Below are 17408 nucleotides of genomic sequence, written 5' to 3' on the forward strand. Positions count from 1 at the left end.
AACCAAAAACAAAAAAAAAACCTTTCAATGTGTTATGTATATATGTGTGCATATAAGCATATGCCTGTGTGTGTATGTGTGTGTATGCAAAGAAGGGGGTGCATGTGCATTTGTGTAAGAGGGGGTACATGCATATGTGTGCCATGATACACATGTGGAGATCAGAGAACACTCTTTGGCTTTGAAAACACTGCACCCCCATGCTAGGTCTTCTGGGAGCTCCTGGGTTCTGTCTCCCCTTCCATCCTGACTAGGAGCCCTGGAATTACAGACTCTATGCCTGGGCTCCGAGGGTCTGAACTCAGGTCCTCGCATTTGCTGGGGCTAGCACTTTTGCTCCCTGTGCTTTCTCCCATCCTCCTCCAAGATTGGGTTTTCTTTTAGGATCGATTTACAGATGAGATTCTGTCTCATTTGTAAAGCACAGGAATGAAATTTTAGGGGATTTACCAAGCTTCTGCTGGGCTGTGGCTTCCTGAGTTCCTAGGGCTCCTGGGAGGTGCTTTCAGAAGCAGGGGAAAGCAGGATGCAGGGCAGGTTGACCTCAGTATCTTCCTTGTCGCATTAGGATTCCAGAACAGGTGCTCACATTTACTAAGTGAAAGACCTGATTCCTTTAGAAAAGTCTAGCTTTCTCTTTATTCGAGTTTAGTCTTTCAGCATCTACTCATGTCAGTGTTGCCTGATTTTTTTTTTTTCCTTCATTTGGGAAGTAGGCCACCCAGGTAAGACCATTCACTCAACCGGAAGGCAAATCCTGGTACCCCAGGTGTGAACTAGCTTCATCCTGCTTCTTCAGACCTGGTAACAGTTTTGGTTGAGGTCCCTATCAAATAAGCTTTGCTGGGCAGGACTCAAACTCAGGATGTCTAAAACTTCTGAGAGGAGGGTGAGCAGTTTCTCATCGGCATGTTTATCTTCTGCCCTGCAGTGTGTGACCATTAGTGCCTTGTGCTCCATCATAAACAGTATCCCTTCATCTCTTCCACATCCACCATCACGGGTGCAGACAACCACAGCTGTGTCTGAGTTGAATGTTAAGCAACACTCATAGTTGCTTAACAGGTACCTGCTTCTCTACCTCAGGGTCATTTCATGTGTCTCCCCTTGCTGCAGGGTATCCCTTTGGTGGCACCTGGGACTAGCCTATTACCCCTTTAGACAATGTGCAGCCATTGTGGTGTCCTCAGATTCCACCTCTCTCACCTTCCCATCACACACACACACACACACACGCACGCACATGCACATGTGCACATACATTTACACTCAATCTGGCTACATTTAGGAGCGTTCGTGGCTCCAGTATCTATATTGAGGCTCCTGTTCCTCTTGTAATCAGTTTATTTGGTAAGTACTTGGTTAGTGCTCGGTGTTTATGCATTGGCACTAGCAGGCCACACACACTTCTTAGGCATACAAAGAATTCTGCAGAGGCATGGTACCAGATTTTGATCCATATGTAAAAACTAGTTTCACTGTGTCATCTCTCAATATGAGCAGGCTCTGGGAGGCACCACATGACCAAGAGCAAAAGAACAGCTTGGGGAGAGATAGAAAAGAGCCTCTATCTATAGAATACCATGTGTCAATAGAAAGAATTTTAAAGATTTATTTTATTTATTTTATGTGTATGAGTACACTGTAGCTGTACAGATGGCCGTGAGCCATCGTGTGCATTCCTGCTCCGGCTAGCTCTGGCATAATTCACTGTAGCTGTCTTCAGACGCGCCAGAAGAGGGCATCCGATCTCATTACGGGTGGTTGTGAGCCACCATGTGGTTGCTGGGATCCGAACTCAGGACCTTCGGAAGTACTCTTACCTGCTGAGCCATCTCGCCAGCCCAATAGAAAGAATTCTTGACCCCTGATCTGTAAGTATGTAAGAGATAGGCCAGGGCTATCTCAGCAGACTCAGAGGTGCTTTGGTAACTGCGTGGGAGGCTGTCTCACTAAGGTGGCATGGTGTCTGCGTTATTGCCGCTGACTCTGCCCTTCCTTTCCCTTGCCTTCGAGCCTGCGAAGCACTGCTGTTGTTTCGGATGCTGGAGAATGAACCCAGTTCCAGCAAAGTACCGCCGAACTGATCTCCCCAGCACAGATATGAAGGGAACATCTTCCTTTACATTCTTGTGTTTTCCTCTGTATTTATGTGGAAGCAGTGGTATGTCAGGGAAGGAGAGTGGGGTAGGGGTTGGATACCTGGGTGGATAGAAGGCTCCTGGGGTGCAACTTATCTCAAGCACTTGTTCTAGTTGTCCACACGTACAGGGAATCTGTGGCTACTTAGCAGATTTGATCCACCTCTGCTTTTGCCTTGGTGGTCTCCTTTGTCATCACGTGATCACACAGGTTTTCTTCCTCGGCAGATGAATTTTTGGTTGCGTCTCTCTCGTTGCTCAGCACTCGTGCCCCAAGAGCTCCATTCTCAGCCATTGCTTCTATTTTATTCTCGGATAACTTTCTGCAGATCGTTGTTGGTCACTACCAACTTCCAGGTCTGTGTTGATCAGCTCTGACGTCTCTACCTCAGACCCCGTCTTTCTCCCGTTGGCCAGCTGATTTGTAGCCTAGGCATGTTGGACCCGTTCCTCTATTTCAGCTTATGTTCTTAGTGAGTCAAACTCAGACTTCTGTGACCTTGGCTCAGCCCTCATCTTAGGCCACCTCATCCATCCCCAGGTGGTCCTCGACCTTTGGCCCTTCACCTTTCACCTGCTACCGATGTGCTGTGGTGTCTGTTACTTCCAGTAGCCTTCTGTTTTTATCTGAAGGCCAAGTTCAGTGCCGGTGCATAGGAAATACTTAGATATTAGAAGGAGTGGAGAAACAGATGACTAGGTGTGCAAATGAAAAACTGACTAGCCAGTTTGCGAGGGTTACCTTTTAGAATGAGGCTTTTTCTCTTTATCAGAACCAGGGAATTATTTTCACTTGTTCATACTGGGTTTTGGAAAACACTTTGTTTTCTCAGGAGATATTTCACTACATAAAATGTCTTTCTATTCTATCGCTGGCCACATTTATAAATATACACACTTGAAAGAAGGAATTAGCTGAGCAGTGGTTTCTCATGCCTTTAATTCCAGCACTTGGGAGGCAGAGGCAGGTGGATTTCTGAATTCGAGGCCAACCTGTTCTACAGAGTGAGTTCCAGGACAGTCAGGGCTGCACAGAGAAACCCTGTCTTGAAAAACCGAAAGAAAAAAAAAAAGAAGGAATTAATATTATTTATAGTGATTTTGGTACTTGGTCATTGGAAGATACTATCTCACCATCCTGTTTGTGGTCTTGGTACAACTGGGCAGTATTTCCTCACATATCACAGGTAATTGATGTTAATGACCTGCCTACTTAGAATTACATCTGGATTTCATGAGTCAGGATACTTCAGTTTCCAGAATTTTGCCATCTTTTTCCATTGTGTTGTGTATCAAATGTCATTCTTCAACATGCCTTCTACCTTGTTTGTTTGTTTTAGTTTAGTTTAGTTTTGTTTTGTTTTGTTTTCCTTTCTTTTAAGACCTGGTTTTCCACTGGCCTATAATTCAGCAAATCAGCCAGGCTTGCTGTTCAGTAGCCCCAGGGATCCACCCCATCTCTGCCTTCCCAGCACTGGGATTACAAACTCACGCCATGCCCAGTTCTTTAATATAGGTCCTGGGAATTGAACTCAAGTCCTCCTGCTTGCGGGTTCTCTCCACTTTATTCACTGAGCTATCCTCCCAGCCGCCCATTTGGACTTTTTTATACGAGTCTCAGTATATATCCCTAACTGACTGGAGTTCACTGTGCAGACAAAGGTGGCCTGGAATTTGTCGTGAACCTCCTACCTCTGCCTCCTGTGCGCTAGGATTATATGTATGTCACCATTCCTGGCTTGAGTCTTAGCATGATATAGCTGCTGTGTTGCCTGGGAACCTGGCTGTGAGCAGGAATGCCTATGCATATTTCAGTGTTGGACTCAGTGGAAATTACTGACTTGAGGTTTCAAGTCGAGAGAGCTGTCTATTATGGATCCATTTTAACCTTGTCATTTTTCCTCCCCTTTTCTAATAGGGAGAATCCCGCATTCTCAGAGTAAAAGTTGTTTCTGGAATTGACCTCGCCAAGAAGGACATATTTGGAGCCAGGTATGTTTTTGTGTATGGGGACTTCTGGAAAACCTGGTAAACTTTGGTGGTTGTGTGTGTGTGTGTGTGTGGTGGGGGTGGTATTGGAGATTCATCCTAAAGGCCTTGTGCATGTTAATCAAGTGCTCAACAACTAAACCCACACACCCTTATATTTTCTTCTGAGACTGGGGCTCACTAAGTTTCCTAGACCAGATCTGGACTTGTGGTCCTGTTGTCTCCGCAATTCCCTCGAATGCTGGAATTATAGGCCTGAGCCACAAGGCCTGGCTGGTAAATCCTTTTCAAACTTAGGTGTGCACCTGGGCCACCCACAGGCTCCTGCAGAGCCTCCTGGGAGGTTGGTTTAGTACCCGACGGTGATGCAGCTGGGCCAGGGGTGGTATTTGCCTGGATATCTAATCATGATCACCAAGCGCTTCACCATGGTACTTAGCTGGGTCCCTCATTAGAGCTGACTGCTTGAGGAAAGTAGATTCGGGTGAGGTTTTCTTCCTCACTCAGTTTGGGAATGTGGCTCTGCTTGTTTTGATCACTTCTGCCGGTTCTGGATCCATGGAGTCTCCCAACTGCCAATCAGAAATATTTGGAGGAAAATGATGTCGGTATTAAATATGTACAGTGGTTCCTAACCCACACCCCATCATTCTTTCTTACACATTACAGTACTACAGTGACTTACATAGTGTCTAGGGTAGGTATTATGAGAGACATAGAAGTGATTCAAAGTATATGGGAGGTAGGCGCTGGTTATTTACAAATACCGCAGCACAGAATTTTATTTAAGTGGCAGGAACATCCGACATTGGGGATCCACGGGAAGAAGTGGAGGCAGTTCTCCACACAGGCAGAGGGATGGCCTTTCTGGGGCTTGTTTTGTGTTTGCAATTCCTAACTAGGGGAAAATAAAAGCATGTACTGTTTCTCTTTTTGTTTCTTTTTTTCTTTATACAGGGTTTCTCTGTGTATCCCTGGCTGTCCTGGAACTCACTGTGTAGACCAGGTTGGCCTCGAACTCAGAAATCTGCCTGCCTCTGCCTCCCAAGTGCTGGGATTAAAGGCGTGCTCCACCTGGCACATGTACTGTTTCTTGAACTTGGTGTGGTGGACGTGTTTAATCTTCGTCCAGACATAGGGTGACTGGGTGTTGCTGGTGATGTACGTCGTCGCAATGGTGCTCTGGCTTTGGGACAGTCTGAGCTTTCTGGGTGCTTTCATATTTCAGTGCTATTCATGATATTCCCAGGCCTTTTTGGCCACTTAGGCTCTCTGTAGGGTGTGGCAATGTGTTATGGGAAGGAGACAGGATGATGGTAAAACAGCTTGAGAGGATTTGAACCCGACTTTGGAGCACAGAGCTCTTAAGCTTTGACCCAGCTGAGTCCTAGATGTGTTCAAGCCCAGCTTTATCGTTTATCCTTGAGATAGTTGGGTGATGTGCACAAAGTCCAACTAGTCCCTTATGTCGCACAGTTGTAGCTGAATGACTAGAGAGACTACTGGCCCCTGTCCAAGGCTCGTTTCTCTTTCCTGGTGGGAGGACCAACTGTCCCCTACCCAAAGCCCTTTTCTATTTCGTGGTAGAATGATCTCAAAAGAGGGCAGGTGCCCACTGTACACTTATGCCATCCTGTTCTCGTTGGCCTCATGCTTTGCCTTGTGGCCCTCTTATGACAGCATCTCTGCCTGATGCAAGGGACCATGCACAATGGGGCCTCTTTCCATGTCACTCCCTGTCCCCCCCACGACCCCCAAACCCCAGAGAAACCCTCTACTGCCGGTGCATGTCACACCCCTGTTGTCTGGCTGCACACACCTCCCACGTTACTGAGTTCTGCCTATTAATGATAGTATGTGAGTTTATAGAATGAAACCAAGAGAAAATATCAAAAAATAAAATGGAAGCGAATATTAGCGTATTGTTTAAAGAGCTTTCTTCTGTGTTCTTTGAACAGCTAATGGAAAACCAGCTCTCAGGTTGGATGGGTCCCAGGGAAGGGGTGTGTCTGGTAGCCCGAGCATTTTCCCTTTGCTGTGGGAATGTGTGGGAGACACACATCCCACCCAAACGGTATCTCTCCTTTGACTGTCAACTCACACTGGGGGGTTGACCACCTTCCTGTGCTGTGACCTCACACTGGGGGGTTGACCACCTTCCTGTGCTCAGGCAGAGGGAGCCTGCCCTGAATGTGGGGCCAGGAAAACCCTGTGCTTCCCTCTCTTCCCTTCCAGGGTAACCCTGTCACTGTTTCCAGGAATTCTCCTCCTACCAACCTGAAATGACCCCAATTCCTGGAATTCTCAAATTCCATCCCTATCAAAACTTCACCTCATATCCTGCCACTGTGGCCCAACTCAGTCCAGATGACCTTTGAAGTCATTAAAATAAAATGTCATGTGTCTAGGTATTCACATGCTCCATGAGGAAGGCAGAAGACAGCTTTTCGGAGTTGCTTCTCTCCTTGCACCTTTATGTGGGTTTGGGGCCTCACACTCAGGCTCTCAGGCCTGCAAGTGTGTTTTATCTGCTGGGACAGTCTACCGATCTTTCCTTTCTTGACCCCTTAGCTTTCAGAGATGACACAGTGTCCTTCTGGAGGTTCTCTAATATTCCTTTTGCTTGCTTCTGTCACTGAGTTAAATATATATATATATATGTATATATATATATATATACACACATATACACATATATATGTGTGTGTGTGTATATGTATATATACACACACATACATACACACATGTACATACATATATGTATACATGTATATATATACATACATACAAACATATATACATACATATATTTTTAAAAGATAAAATAGATTATGATCCTATTTCTCAGTTTGTTATTAATGTAATGGAATTGGGCTCAGAATCTTAAGAGAACGCAAGAAATGTCAGCTCTAAAGTTTTCCTATTTGTATAAAAATAAGGACTCTTCTTAGGGACCAGGTGCAAATTAGATGCACATTAGAAAGACAAACAGTGTAGCCTTGACAGATCAGTGCCAGAGAGGGACCCCGAAACCTGGCCCCTTCCCTTTCTCAGACCAGCAGATGGAAACACCTGATCACATCTCGCCTTCCCTTTTTACTTCCCTCCCCTCACTCCCCCTACCCTCCCTTTTCCTCTACTGCCCTCCCCCTTGCTTGGTGACTATGAGGATGTTGTTGTTGGTAGTGCAGGCTAAAGCAGTTCCGCATCATGCTCTGGCCCCCCTTACTCTTGCTATCAGAGAGCAGATGCTGGTTTCTACCTGCAGCAAATACCAGTTGGCACCTGCAGCAGCCTGTGGAAGTCTTTTCAGAACCTATGTGCCCATGGGATTATAGGATAGCTTCGTTGGGGAGGGGAGGCTGGTCTCTCACCCATCCATCATATAGGTCCTGGGGGTGGAACTACTGTTAGCCTTGATGGGAGGCACCTTCTGAGCCATCTCCTGGCTATGGAGTTGAACTCTCTTAGGAAGACATTTTAGCAAAGATTTAAACATGAAAATTAACAGAAAGACAGGTGTTCAGGGATAGTACATGCTCAAATGCGGGTCTGGGTTCCTGGAAGATATTAGGCCCAAAAGGTTTCTAATGACTCTCCCCCACTTCTGTGTTTTGAATGGGATCCTAGGGTGTCTCCTGGGTGTCTGGGAGAGGATGTCAGTCTGCTAAGGAAAGCCACGAGTCACAGGATTGTACAGCAGGGTGAAGATACGCCTGTTACTCTGGGGCTTCCATGAGAGTCTCAGAAATCTTCAGGTTGTCAGTTCGACAAGCTGTCCTTGGTCACATGTGCTAAGGCCTTGCTGTTGTGATGATCTTCTCTAAAGTGTCTCAGTATACAAGGAGGGTACAGATGGCCTCAGCAGCATTTGTTGTTGCTAATGTGCTGACATTCTAGACTCGGCTGGCTGGACTCTTCAGCCTTCTGGGATGAAGGGGTCTTTTCCAGGGTCCCCTCATTTCCTCCCTCTTTTTATTGACTTGTTTGCTCTCATTTGTTTGCTTGGTTGATGATGTTGTCGTTTTGTTGTTGTTGTTTTGTTTTTTTGTTTTGTTTTGTTTTTTTCTGAGACAGGGTTTCTCTGTATAGCCCTGGCTGTCCTGGAACTCACTCTGTCGACCAGGCTGGCCTCGAACTCAGAAATCCCCCTGCCTCTGCCTCCCAAGTGCTGGGATTAAAGGCGTACGCCACCACCGCCCGGCTTGATGTGGTCGTTTTAAACCTTGTCTCATGACTTGGTATTCTTCTGATGACCTTTGTTCACTTTCCACCCGAGCTCAACAGATCTTTCAAAACCATCTGTGTCATGGCCTGTCTGTGAAACAGACAACTCCACCGTGCCGCAGAAGGCTGGCGTCCAGGGAGAACCCCCAGGGATCAGTGAGCGGAAGCTCCGAGGTATTGTTAGGCCATGGTCACGAGCACAGGGGCAGGTTTTGCAGCATGTTTCCTGCCACCCACTGTGTCCTTCAGAGCCCTGAGCCAGCCTGTGACTGCCCTTCACCCCCAGCCTCAGTATTCCCTAGCCCATGCCTGGCTGGAACCCCATCTCCCTGACAACAGTCAGGGTAGGCGTTGGAACTCTCGCTATAGACGGTCCTTGGCTTGAGGCATGACAGGGGATACTGGTGTGGGAGGCCGGGGAGACAGAATCTGAGACTTGGCCTGCATGGTAATATGGGGGTACTTGTGGAGAAGTAGAGTACTTCCTCTTTGTCCTTCTAGCACAGTGATAGCAGCTGCCAAAGGCTCGAAGATCAAGCGTTGGGAGAGCTGCACCCTGGTGGCCTGGGTCCCCTCAAGGGGAGCTCGCTCGCCAGTCCTCTCTCGAGAGACCTATACCGAGATGCCCTTCTCTCTTTTTGGTTCCCTGGGCCACAGTCCAGGACTTAGGATGTAAGATTGTGTCTCGTTTCTACTGTTGCCAAGCCTAAGTTCTATTAAAAAAGACCCTTTGTTCAGAGCAGTTCGGTTATCTGAGCCCTGGTGCAGACTAGCCATGTGAAGAATGGCAGAGGGGACTTCCCTGCCAGCCTCACCTGGAGGTCAGGAAAGGACAGCCACACAGTTCTTCTTCATCTAAGATTCGGACATTTCTGTCTGAGATCAACACTGTGTAAAATGGGCTGTCAAGGCGTGCGATGCAGATTGAGTCTCTTGTCACCCTAGGTCACAGACACCCAGTCTTTATTCCCTCTACAATGACAAAGAACTGCAGTGATTCTTTTTTCCCCTCTCCCTCCAAATGTGTTGTTCATGTGAGACAGTCTTGCCATGTCCAGTTGGCCAGTTTAGTCTTAAACTCTTGTTTGTCCATCCTCTGCCTCCCATATGCTGTGCTTACACACACGTACCTCCGTGCCTGGCTCCAGAACAGTGCTGGGCAAAAGTTAATCTAGTCCTTTAGAAAGTGAGATGCAAGAGAGGCCAGTGAGACACTGAAGCGCTGTTCTGCCGTCTGCAGGGGCCGAGTGAAGCCTGGCTGCTTCTGAGCCTTTTTGTTCCGGCTTGCTGCCCCAGGGTTGCAACTCTATCTTGGCCTCAATGAGCTTTGCCTTGTACCTTGTTCTCTCTCAGTGTGTGTGTGTGTGTGTGTGTGTATGTGTGTGTGTGTGTGTGTGTGTGTGTTTGTTTGTGCATGTGTATGCATGTCTGTGTGTGTACACTTGTGTGTGTCTGTGTATGTCTGTGTATATGCATGTGTATGTGGGTGTGTGTGCACTTGTGTAATGTCTACCTTGGTTATATGTGTGTGTGTGCGCACTTGTGTGTGTGTACTTGTATAATGTCCACCTTGGTTTTTTGTTTGTTTGGATTTTTTTTTTTCCTTTTGGAGTTTGTTTGTTTTTTAAATACAGGGCCTTCCATTGGCCCGGATCTCACTGATTAGGATAATCTATATTTGGCCAGCAGGCCTTGGGGATCTAACTGTGTCCGCTTCCCCAAGCATTCCATCATACTTGCTTTTTAAACATGGTTTCTGGGACTTGAACTCAAGCCCTCATGCTTGTGTGGCAAAATCCCTTTACTGACTGAGCTTTCTCCCCAGCCCCTTGGCTGGCCTCTCTGCTAGCTTGGCTTCTGATGGCTAGAACTGTGTTCTGCTTTTCACCTTCTAGAGTCTCCTAGAGCCCCTACTGTGCCTAAGAGACAACCGAGAGTCTGCATGAATCGGGCCCACTTCACCCCTTCCTTCTCTTCTTCATGGTGACCACTTTTCCTCTGTCGTTGAGAACTCACTACACTCTAAACAAGTTGCTGCTGCTTGTGTTGCCTGCTGCTTTTCACAGCACTGAGAGTCTTTTTGCATCCTTTGTGGTAGCGGCTCACTTGACACTGACTCTCCCCCCCCACACACACACCTTCTCTCTCTCCAATGGCAAATACATGTAGAGGTCCCTTCCCTGTGATGTGTCCCAAGAGAGTGGAGCAGCTGTTGTCCCTGGTCTACAGTGGGTTGCTGAGTCTCCGGCTTCCTCCAGCTCTTACTTGCAAAGCTGCTGGTACATGCAGAGGATAGCCTTGCTTCACTGTGCCCAGGAGTCTTGCGTGTGACTGGCGTCAGGACACTGACTCGAACTCCTTAAGTGCAGTGTGATTGGAGTGGTTAGTGGCCCAGGGCTGCCAGCCTAGAGAGTGGGTATTTTCTTCCTTCCGGGGTGCTGTGAGCTCCTTACCCTCACCCCTCTCTTAGACATTCAGGGAAAACCCCTGTTCTGATTCTCCAAGGAGCTCTGGGGACGCAGCAGAGGGAGCTCTCCAGGAGTCACATGCCAGATGAGTGTATAGAGAGGGAGGCAGGCACAGGATGGCAGGTAAAGGAGTGGTGGCAAAGGGTATTTGGGACTGACATCTGTGAAAATGTACTGTTTCACATCTTGCAGAGGGATGAATTCATCCATACCATAGTAGATCCCAGAAGTTTCTTTTTGGATAAACAAGGCCAAGCCAGGGCTGGGAATGGAGGGTCAGGGCCCTTGTACCAGCTCCTTAGCATTAGGAGTCAGGAAAGACCCAAGGACATGGGGGATGGATGGAGGAACACACAGGTGCTGTGGGTTACCTTGGCCATCATCCCACTCAAATGCAGGTAGTAAATCAGGCATTGTTTGAAAACCAAGGCAGAAGCTGAAGCGGCATGGGGTCAGCAGGCCTCTCACTTTACCCAGACATCCTCGTGGATACTTTCTGATGGGACAGGCACATGTCCTGTTTTTCTGACCACAGCGAAGTACGCAGTCAGGAGAGGTGAGGCATGAAGTGAGAGGGAGCTAGTCATGGTATCTCATGCTTATTGGACAAACAGCACATGAGGACCAGCCCCCATCCAGATGACACACCAGCATGCCGGTGTCCTTGTGCTGATAGTGAGAGAGCATGCTGTTGTCCTAGTGAGAGGCCTTTATGATAGTACCTTCCTGGGCTGGCAGAGGGGTCCTCTGTATCTTTGGGACCCTGTAGTGAAAATGAAGCTCCAGTGTATAGCTGAGCTCAATACCTCGGCCTCAGTTTAAGTCTTGGCATACAGCCAGCACAGTCCAGGCCAAAGAACTGTGGCTATGGATCCCTGTGTGAGTAAGTAAGGCCAAAGTACACGGGTACCTGTATAAGGTAGTCATAGCCTGTGTGATTCCTGGCAACCCAGCTTACAGCTGACACCTTTGGGACACTTAGACTTACACGAGTCTTGGTTAGGTGTTAGGATTTGTGACCCAAGTCACCTTGGCCTACATGTTCTTCAGATCCTCATCGGGCTTCTTGACAGAGGGTGCAGTCTGACCAATCGGGAGTCTCTCCTGTTAGAGATCAGTATCTGTGATAGAGAAAGTGTGGTTGGACGCTATGCCATGGCCATGCACACACTAGCCAACGCTGCATCTGTGACTGGGGCTGAAGGTTGGAACTGTTCACACACAGTGGGTATCTTTGTTTTTTCTGCTTTGCAGATGATGAAATCGGGGCAAGCCAGAGTCAGCATATCACCACATGTGGAATGCTGCTCTTGAGGGGCGAGAGTTCAGGCGCTGCCTGGGTTGTCAGAGCAGGGGACCAGCAGAGACCTTCCACCCTTTGAGGTCATAGCTTGTTAGCAGGCTCAGCCTACTGCCCATTGCAATCCCATGGTAGCAGACTTTGTGTTGGGACCGTTAGGTTTAGAAGAGATGTGCTTTGGTGGCATGACCTGGAAGTTTCCCCTTTAAACTTAGAACACCCACTCTTCTTCAGCTACGCTTGAGTCTCCAGATGTTTGATCGTCGATGTAAACAACTAAGTAAGGCTACATTTTAAATAGCTGCCAACTTTTCCTCCTTGGGGGTCTTCTCGGTGTGAAGCTTCAGAAGAGGAAACAGGGCTACTCTTTAAAATGGAAACTAGCTCTGGGATTTCATGTTTCCTTACTGAAAGCGATGGCTCACAGGTCCGAGTGTGTGGTGAGCTCTACTGTGCCCTAAAAGACTGGGTCACTGTCATTCCTGGTGAGCCCTTAGCACTGACCTGTACATGATCGGGCCACTGTCATGTGTGGTGAGCTTTTAGTACCAACCTGCACATGATTAGATCACTGTCGTGGGTGGTCAGTCCTTAGTCTTGACCGGTGCATGATTAGGTCACTGTCATGGGTGGTAAGGCCTTAGTACCGACTTGAACATGATCAGCTTACCATTGTTTGCTCATCTGGCAGCTTCTAGTCTGAATGTTGAAACAATTGGGCTAAAGGGCTTTGGAAGTATGGCATGTAGAGAAAGTCCCCTGTCCTCTCACTAAGAGTCATAAGACCGTAATGCCTTGTAATAAAAGGCTCGCAGCCCTATGGCACCGGCTCACTTTGGTCTCCTTTATCTAGATCTAAGTTAATATTTTCCTGTGTTTGCTTCGTCAGTTTTCCCCCAAGAGTATTCAAAAGCAAATTGCCGATAACATGGTTTTAGTCCCTAAGTACTGCAGTCCACATCTCCAAAAAAATCAACCAATGATGCCTGTATAGCCACAGAACTGTCTTCACAAAATTAAAAGGAATTGCTTAATGGACACTGTTACCTTGTCCATTAACTGAGCTCCTCTAAGTGTCTCTAAAATGCCTTTTCCAGCTAGGCTGTTAACAGTGGACTGAGATGCTCATGTTGCATCTCCTCGTCAGGTCTGTTGGACTCTGGTCTAGACTGATTCCTCTCCTCTTAGCTTTGAATGACGGTGGGTAGCCTGTCTTATTGAGCACATTACATTGTTTCCTGATGATGTCGTCAATTAATAAATATCTTAGTTTTAATTATGTTTATCTTAGTTTGGTTTTCTGTGATAAAACGCCGTGATCAAATGCAGCTTGGAGAAAGATTGTGTTTCTTTAAAGGCTTGCATAGAGGGAAGCCGTGGCTGGAACTCGAGGCAATAGCTTGGGGCAGAAGTCTTGTACGAGCATAGCTAACAGGCTTGCTTGCTCTGGCTTGCTCAGCTATCTTTTTTTTTTTTTTAAAGATTTATTTATTCATCTAAGGTATGTGACTACACTGTTGCTGTCTTCAGACACACCAGAAGAGGCACAATTACAGATAATTGTGAGCCACCATGCGGTTGCTGGGAATTGAACTCAGGACCTCTGGAAGAGCCTGAGCCAGTGATCTTAACCGATAAGCCATCTCTCCAGCCCTCAGCCTTCTTAAGCAGTCTGAGCCCACTTATCTAGGAATGGCATTCTCCACCACTGGGAGCTGGGCTCTTGTTCATCTTAATTGCTTGGGCAATTAAGAAAATACCTGGGGCTGGCGAGATGGCTCAGCAGATAAGAGCACTGACTGCTCTTCTGAAGGTCCTGAGTTCAAGTCCCAGCAACCACATGGTCGCTCACAACCACCTGTAATGAGATCTGACGCCCTCTTCTGGTGCATCTGAGAGAGCAGGGCCAGCAGAGGTCCTGAGTTCAATTCCCAGCAGCCACACACATGATAGCTCACGGCCGTCTATACAGCTACAGTGTACTCATACACATAAAATAAATAAAAAAAAAAAAAAAAAAAAAAAAAAAAAAAAAGAAAATACCTTACTAATAAAGCTACAGGCCAGTGTTATGGAGGAAATTCCTCGGCTGAGGAGCCTTCTTCCTAGCTGATTGACGGAAGTTGGCAGCTGAAGCTGACCGTGACAGCGTCCTCTTTCTCATGTGTTTCCTGCATATTTATTAGACATGAAATGTAAACACCAGAACAGGAGACACATCACAGTATCTTGTCATGCCATTTTCGGTGGTGTTAAGGTGGTTCTTGGTGTCCTATGGGGACAGTTTGATCCCAATAATATCAAATATTTTTCCTCTAAAGTGGCAGCAAGTAAAGAACCAGTAAGTTAATGTGTTGTCTATATCTTAAAATATTAGTATAGATTCAAAATATTAATTTGTTTTGTCCCGAAAGATTGGTGGTTTCTTTTTTCACCCCCTTTGAAAATATCACATAAGACAGCCCCCATGCTTTGATTTTGGCTGTAAGTACCTTGAAGTCCCCCACTTGATCGATCTCAGACACTTCTAGAATAGCATTCAGGCTAGAGTATGGGGGCTGTTGATCCCCACAAACTAGAAGAAATCCACAGGTGTGTCAGTTTTGCTGCGGTGGTCTAAGAAAATTCTGAGCTAACGTTTGGAAGACTCTGTATTAAAAACCCTGATTTCCAGGAGATCTTGGTGATCTAGAAATGCCAGGCTATCATCAGTGTGAGGATCCATGACTGGAGGTCAGGGTTGGGTTTCTCTTCTAGGTAGAACTGAGGCTCTTGGGTCCCAGGGCCCTCGTGTCTCTTGTATTACACGTACCTGGCCTTCTTCAGTGGTAGAGTTGAGCCTGCATTTGGTGTTTCTCCTGTACTTTGTTTCTTGAATAGCCGGAGCTGGCTTATCTTACTGTCTTGTCACAGAGTACTGACACTGTCCAGAGCCTATATGTTTAGGATCTGTAGAGTCTTTGCCACCCTCCATTTCCCTCTGGGGGCCCTTGGGTCAGCCTTGCTGTTCGGGGCATTGCTGAGAATCACAGCATCTACAAAGGTAATAGCTCTGAACCAACACGTATGTGTCTTAAAACCTCCGCACCAAGTAGCCCGTTGCCACTGTGATTCATACAGAATCCCAAAGAACCTGTTTCTTGTTCCCCGCCCCAGCCCAGAAAAATGCCAAAATGACCTGAAAGAATATTAACTTTCTTCCTCAGCTATAAATCTCATCCATCGTTTACCCTGTAACATCCACATTTTTGTTTATAGTCTATGCTCTTCCTGGTCTTTATCCGAATGAGTGTGGTGCCCTTTAAAAGGAATAACTTATAGCTTGCACACCACCCAGCCTGCCTGGTTCCTGGAGGTAAAGGAATGTAGCAAGTTGATTGAATGCCCAGGGCAGCCTGTATCTAGGTTGTCAGACCCTCAGGCTTGCTGTACTCTATCAGTGCCATTAGCATAGATCTTTCTAGAGATCCTGAATCCTGGAGACAAAGCTGTGGTGTGTCTGAACATTTAAAAAGAAAATATTTCTTTGTAAGTTGTGGGGTTTTTTGTTTTGGAGGATCTTCCCTAATGTTGTTTATTATGCAATGCCACTTCCTCAGAAGTCTGTCCCCTGTTTTTATCTGCCCTCCTGATGTGTGAATATATTGAGATTAAAGAAAAGCAAAAATAATGAGACTCTTTACTTCCTTATTTCTAAACCTCAATGACGTAGCAGTCACTGAGAATCTATGTTCAGGAATAGGACATGCTATGCACTTAGTAAGTACTTGATAGATTTTTGTTGATATGATTGAAGCCAAAAGCAGCTGAAGTTCCGTGTGTGGTTCAGACTTGATCATGACAGGCGGCAAGGGCAGAATGATGGTAGTTCTAGAATAAAGAAGGGAATGCTGTGTGTGGCACTTTCTTGAGTTCTAGATGTCCTTTCTATTCCTCCCTCCAGGCATGTGCACCTCTTTCTCCTCATGGTTTCCTCGCTAGGTCCTAAGCAGTGTCATACTTATTCTGTGGAAACTGAACTTCCACTCAGACCTTCAGGGGCTCTGGCTGAGAGGTTCAGCTGGAGAAGTTCTATGATGGGATGGTAAAAGGGAGGCCCCTCCTCCATACTCTCTGCCTGTCACTGGTTTCCACAGCCCTGGCTGTTCTATACCGGAAGCAGAGTCCAGCCCAAGAGGCCTTAGGAGGGATGTCCTCTGGATCTGCCATGCATTTGCACTAGGAAAAGTTAAATTTCCTTCTGCACCTAAACTCAGGCTTTTAAAAATGCACAGTACAGAATTTATTCTGGAAACCTGACAGTGGAATTCTTAAACGTGTGTGTATAAGGTGTTTTCATGTGTATGGGTTCACATGTATACATGGGTATGTATGCGTGTGTATGCATGCGCATGTAAAAGCTTGAAGCTGCTGGGTTCCTTCCTTCTTATTAATGGAAAATTAAACCTTTCCTGGGGGCTACAGGTAGTTATCTAAGTCAGAAGCCACTGTGTGTGTGTGTGTGTGTGTGTATGTGTGTGTGTTTGTGTGTTCATCTGTGTGTGTATGTGTGCATGTTTCTGTTTCTATTTTCCAATAAAGGTCCAGATAGGTAGATAAGCTTTAGCAGGACTTACAGGCTCTTGACAACAACATAAAACATATTTAGACAATTGGACAATATATAAACAGTAGTGCAGCCTTTCCCCTTGATGATTTGAATGAAATCTATGTTGGCGAGATGATAATGGAGTGACAAAAGCGCCCACATTATCTTTGATCCCCGAGATTGACAACTGAAAGGTGGGTTTTATAAAGCCAGGATAGCACGTGGAATGTGGCTGGGCAGTCAGGGTCTGAGCTCATAGAAACAGACTGAGCAGGACTCTCCCCGGCCCCTCAGTTTTAACATGTCTTCTTTCTAAGTCTAGGCCAAGACCCCTCTAGGCCTTTATTTCTTTATAGCCAGTTGTTACACAGACAAGCCGTGTAGAACATGAGAGAAATTCTGTTCTGTTTTATGGCTGGCTTTGAAGAAGAGAGGCTCTGATTTCTATAATCTGCCTTGAAGAAGAGGAAAGCTGTTCTTTCTAGCTGGCTTCACGGGAAAATGTGGGGTGCGAGCAGGAGAGCGTAAGAAAGCCACTGAAAACCTTGCTGAAAACCAAATCTTTGACTTGGGAATAGTGTTTCTTTCTCTTTATTTTCTTATTAGATATTTTCTTTATTTACATGTCATACGATAACTCCTTTCCCAGTTTTCCCGCCAAACAAAAAACAACAACAAGAACAAACCCCTGTTCC

General features: G+C 46.5%; 1 protein-coding gene across 6 annotated transcripts in view; it reads left to right on the forward strand.

Annotated features, from left to right (window-relative positions):
* The window catches only part of Nedd4l (NEDD4 like E3 ubiquitin protein ligase), a 341716-nt gene that overhangs the window by 109966 nt on the left and 214342 nt on the right, over positions 1–17408 (forward strand). For 5 of the 6 annotated variants that reach the window (XM_031365878.1, XM_031365882.1, XM_031365880.1 and 2 more), the window contains exon 2: positions 4060–4133. In XM_031365878.1, the coding sequence (XP_031221738.1) occupies positions 4060–4133 (74 nt within the window). The remainder of the gene's footprint in view (positions 1–4059; positions 4134–17408) is intronic. The other variant, XM_031365881.1, reaches the window with a different exon arrangement.

This window comes from Mastomys coucha, unplaced genomic scaffold (genome assembly GCF_008632895.1).
Source record: "Mastomys coucha isolate ucsf_1 unplaced genomic scaffold, UCSF_Mcou_1 pScaffold13, whole genome shotgun sequence".
NCBI lineage: Eukaryota > Metazoa > Chordata > Mammalia > Rodentia > Muridae > Mastomys > Mastomys coucha.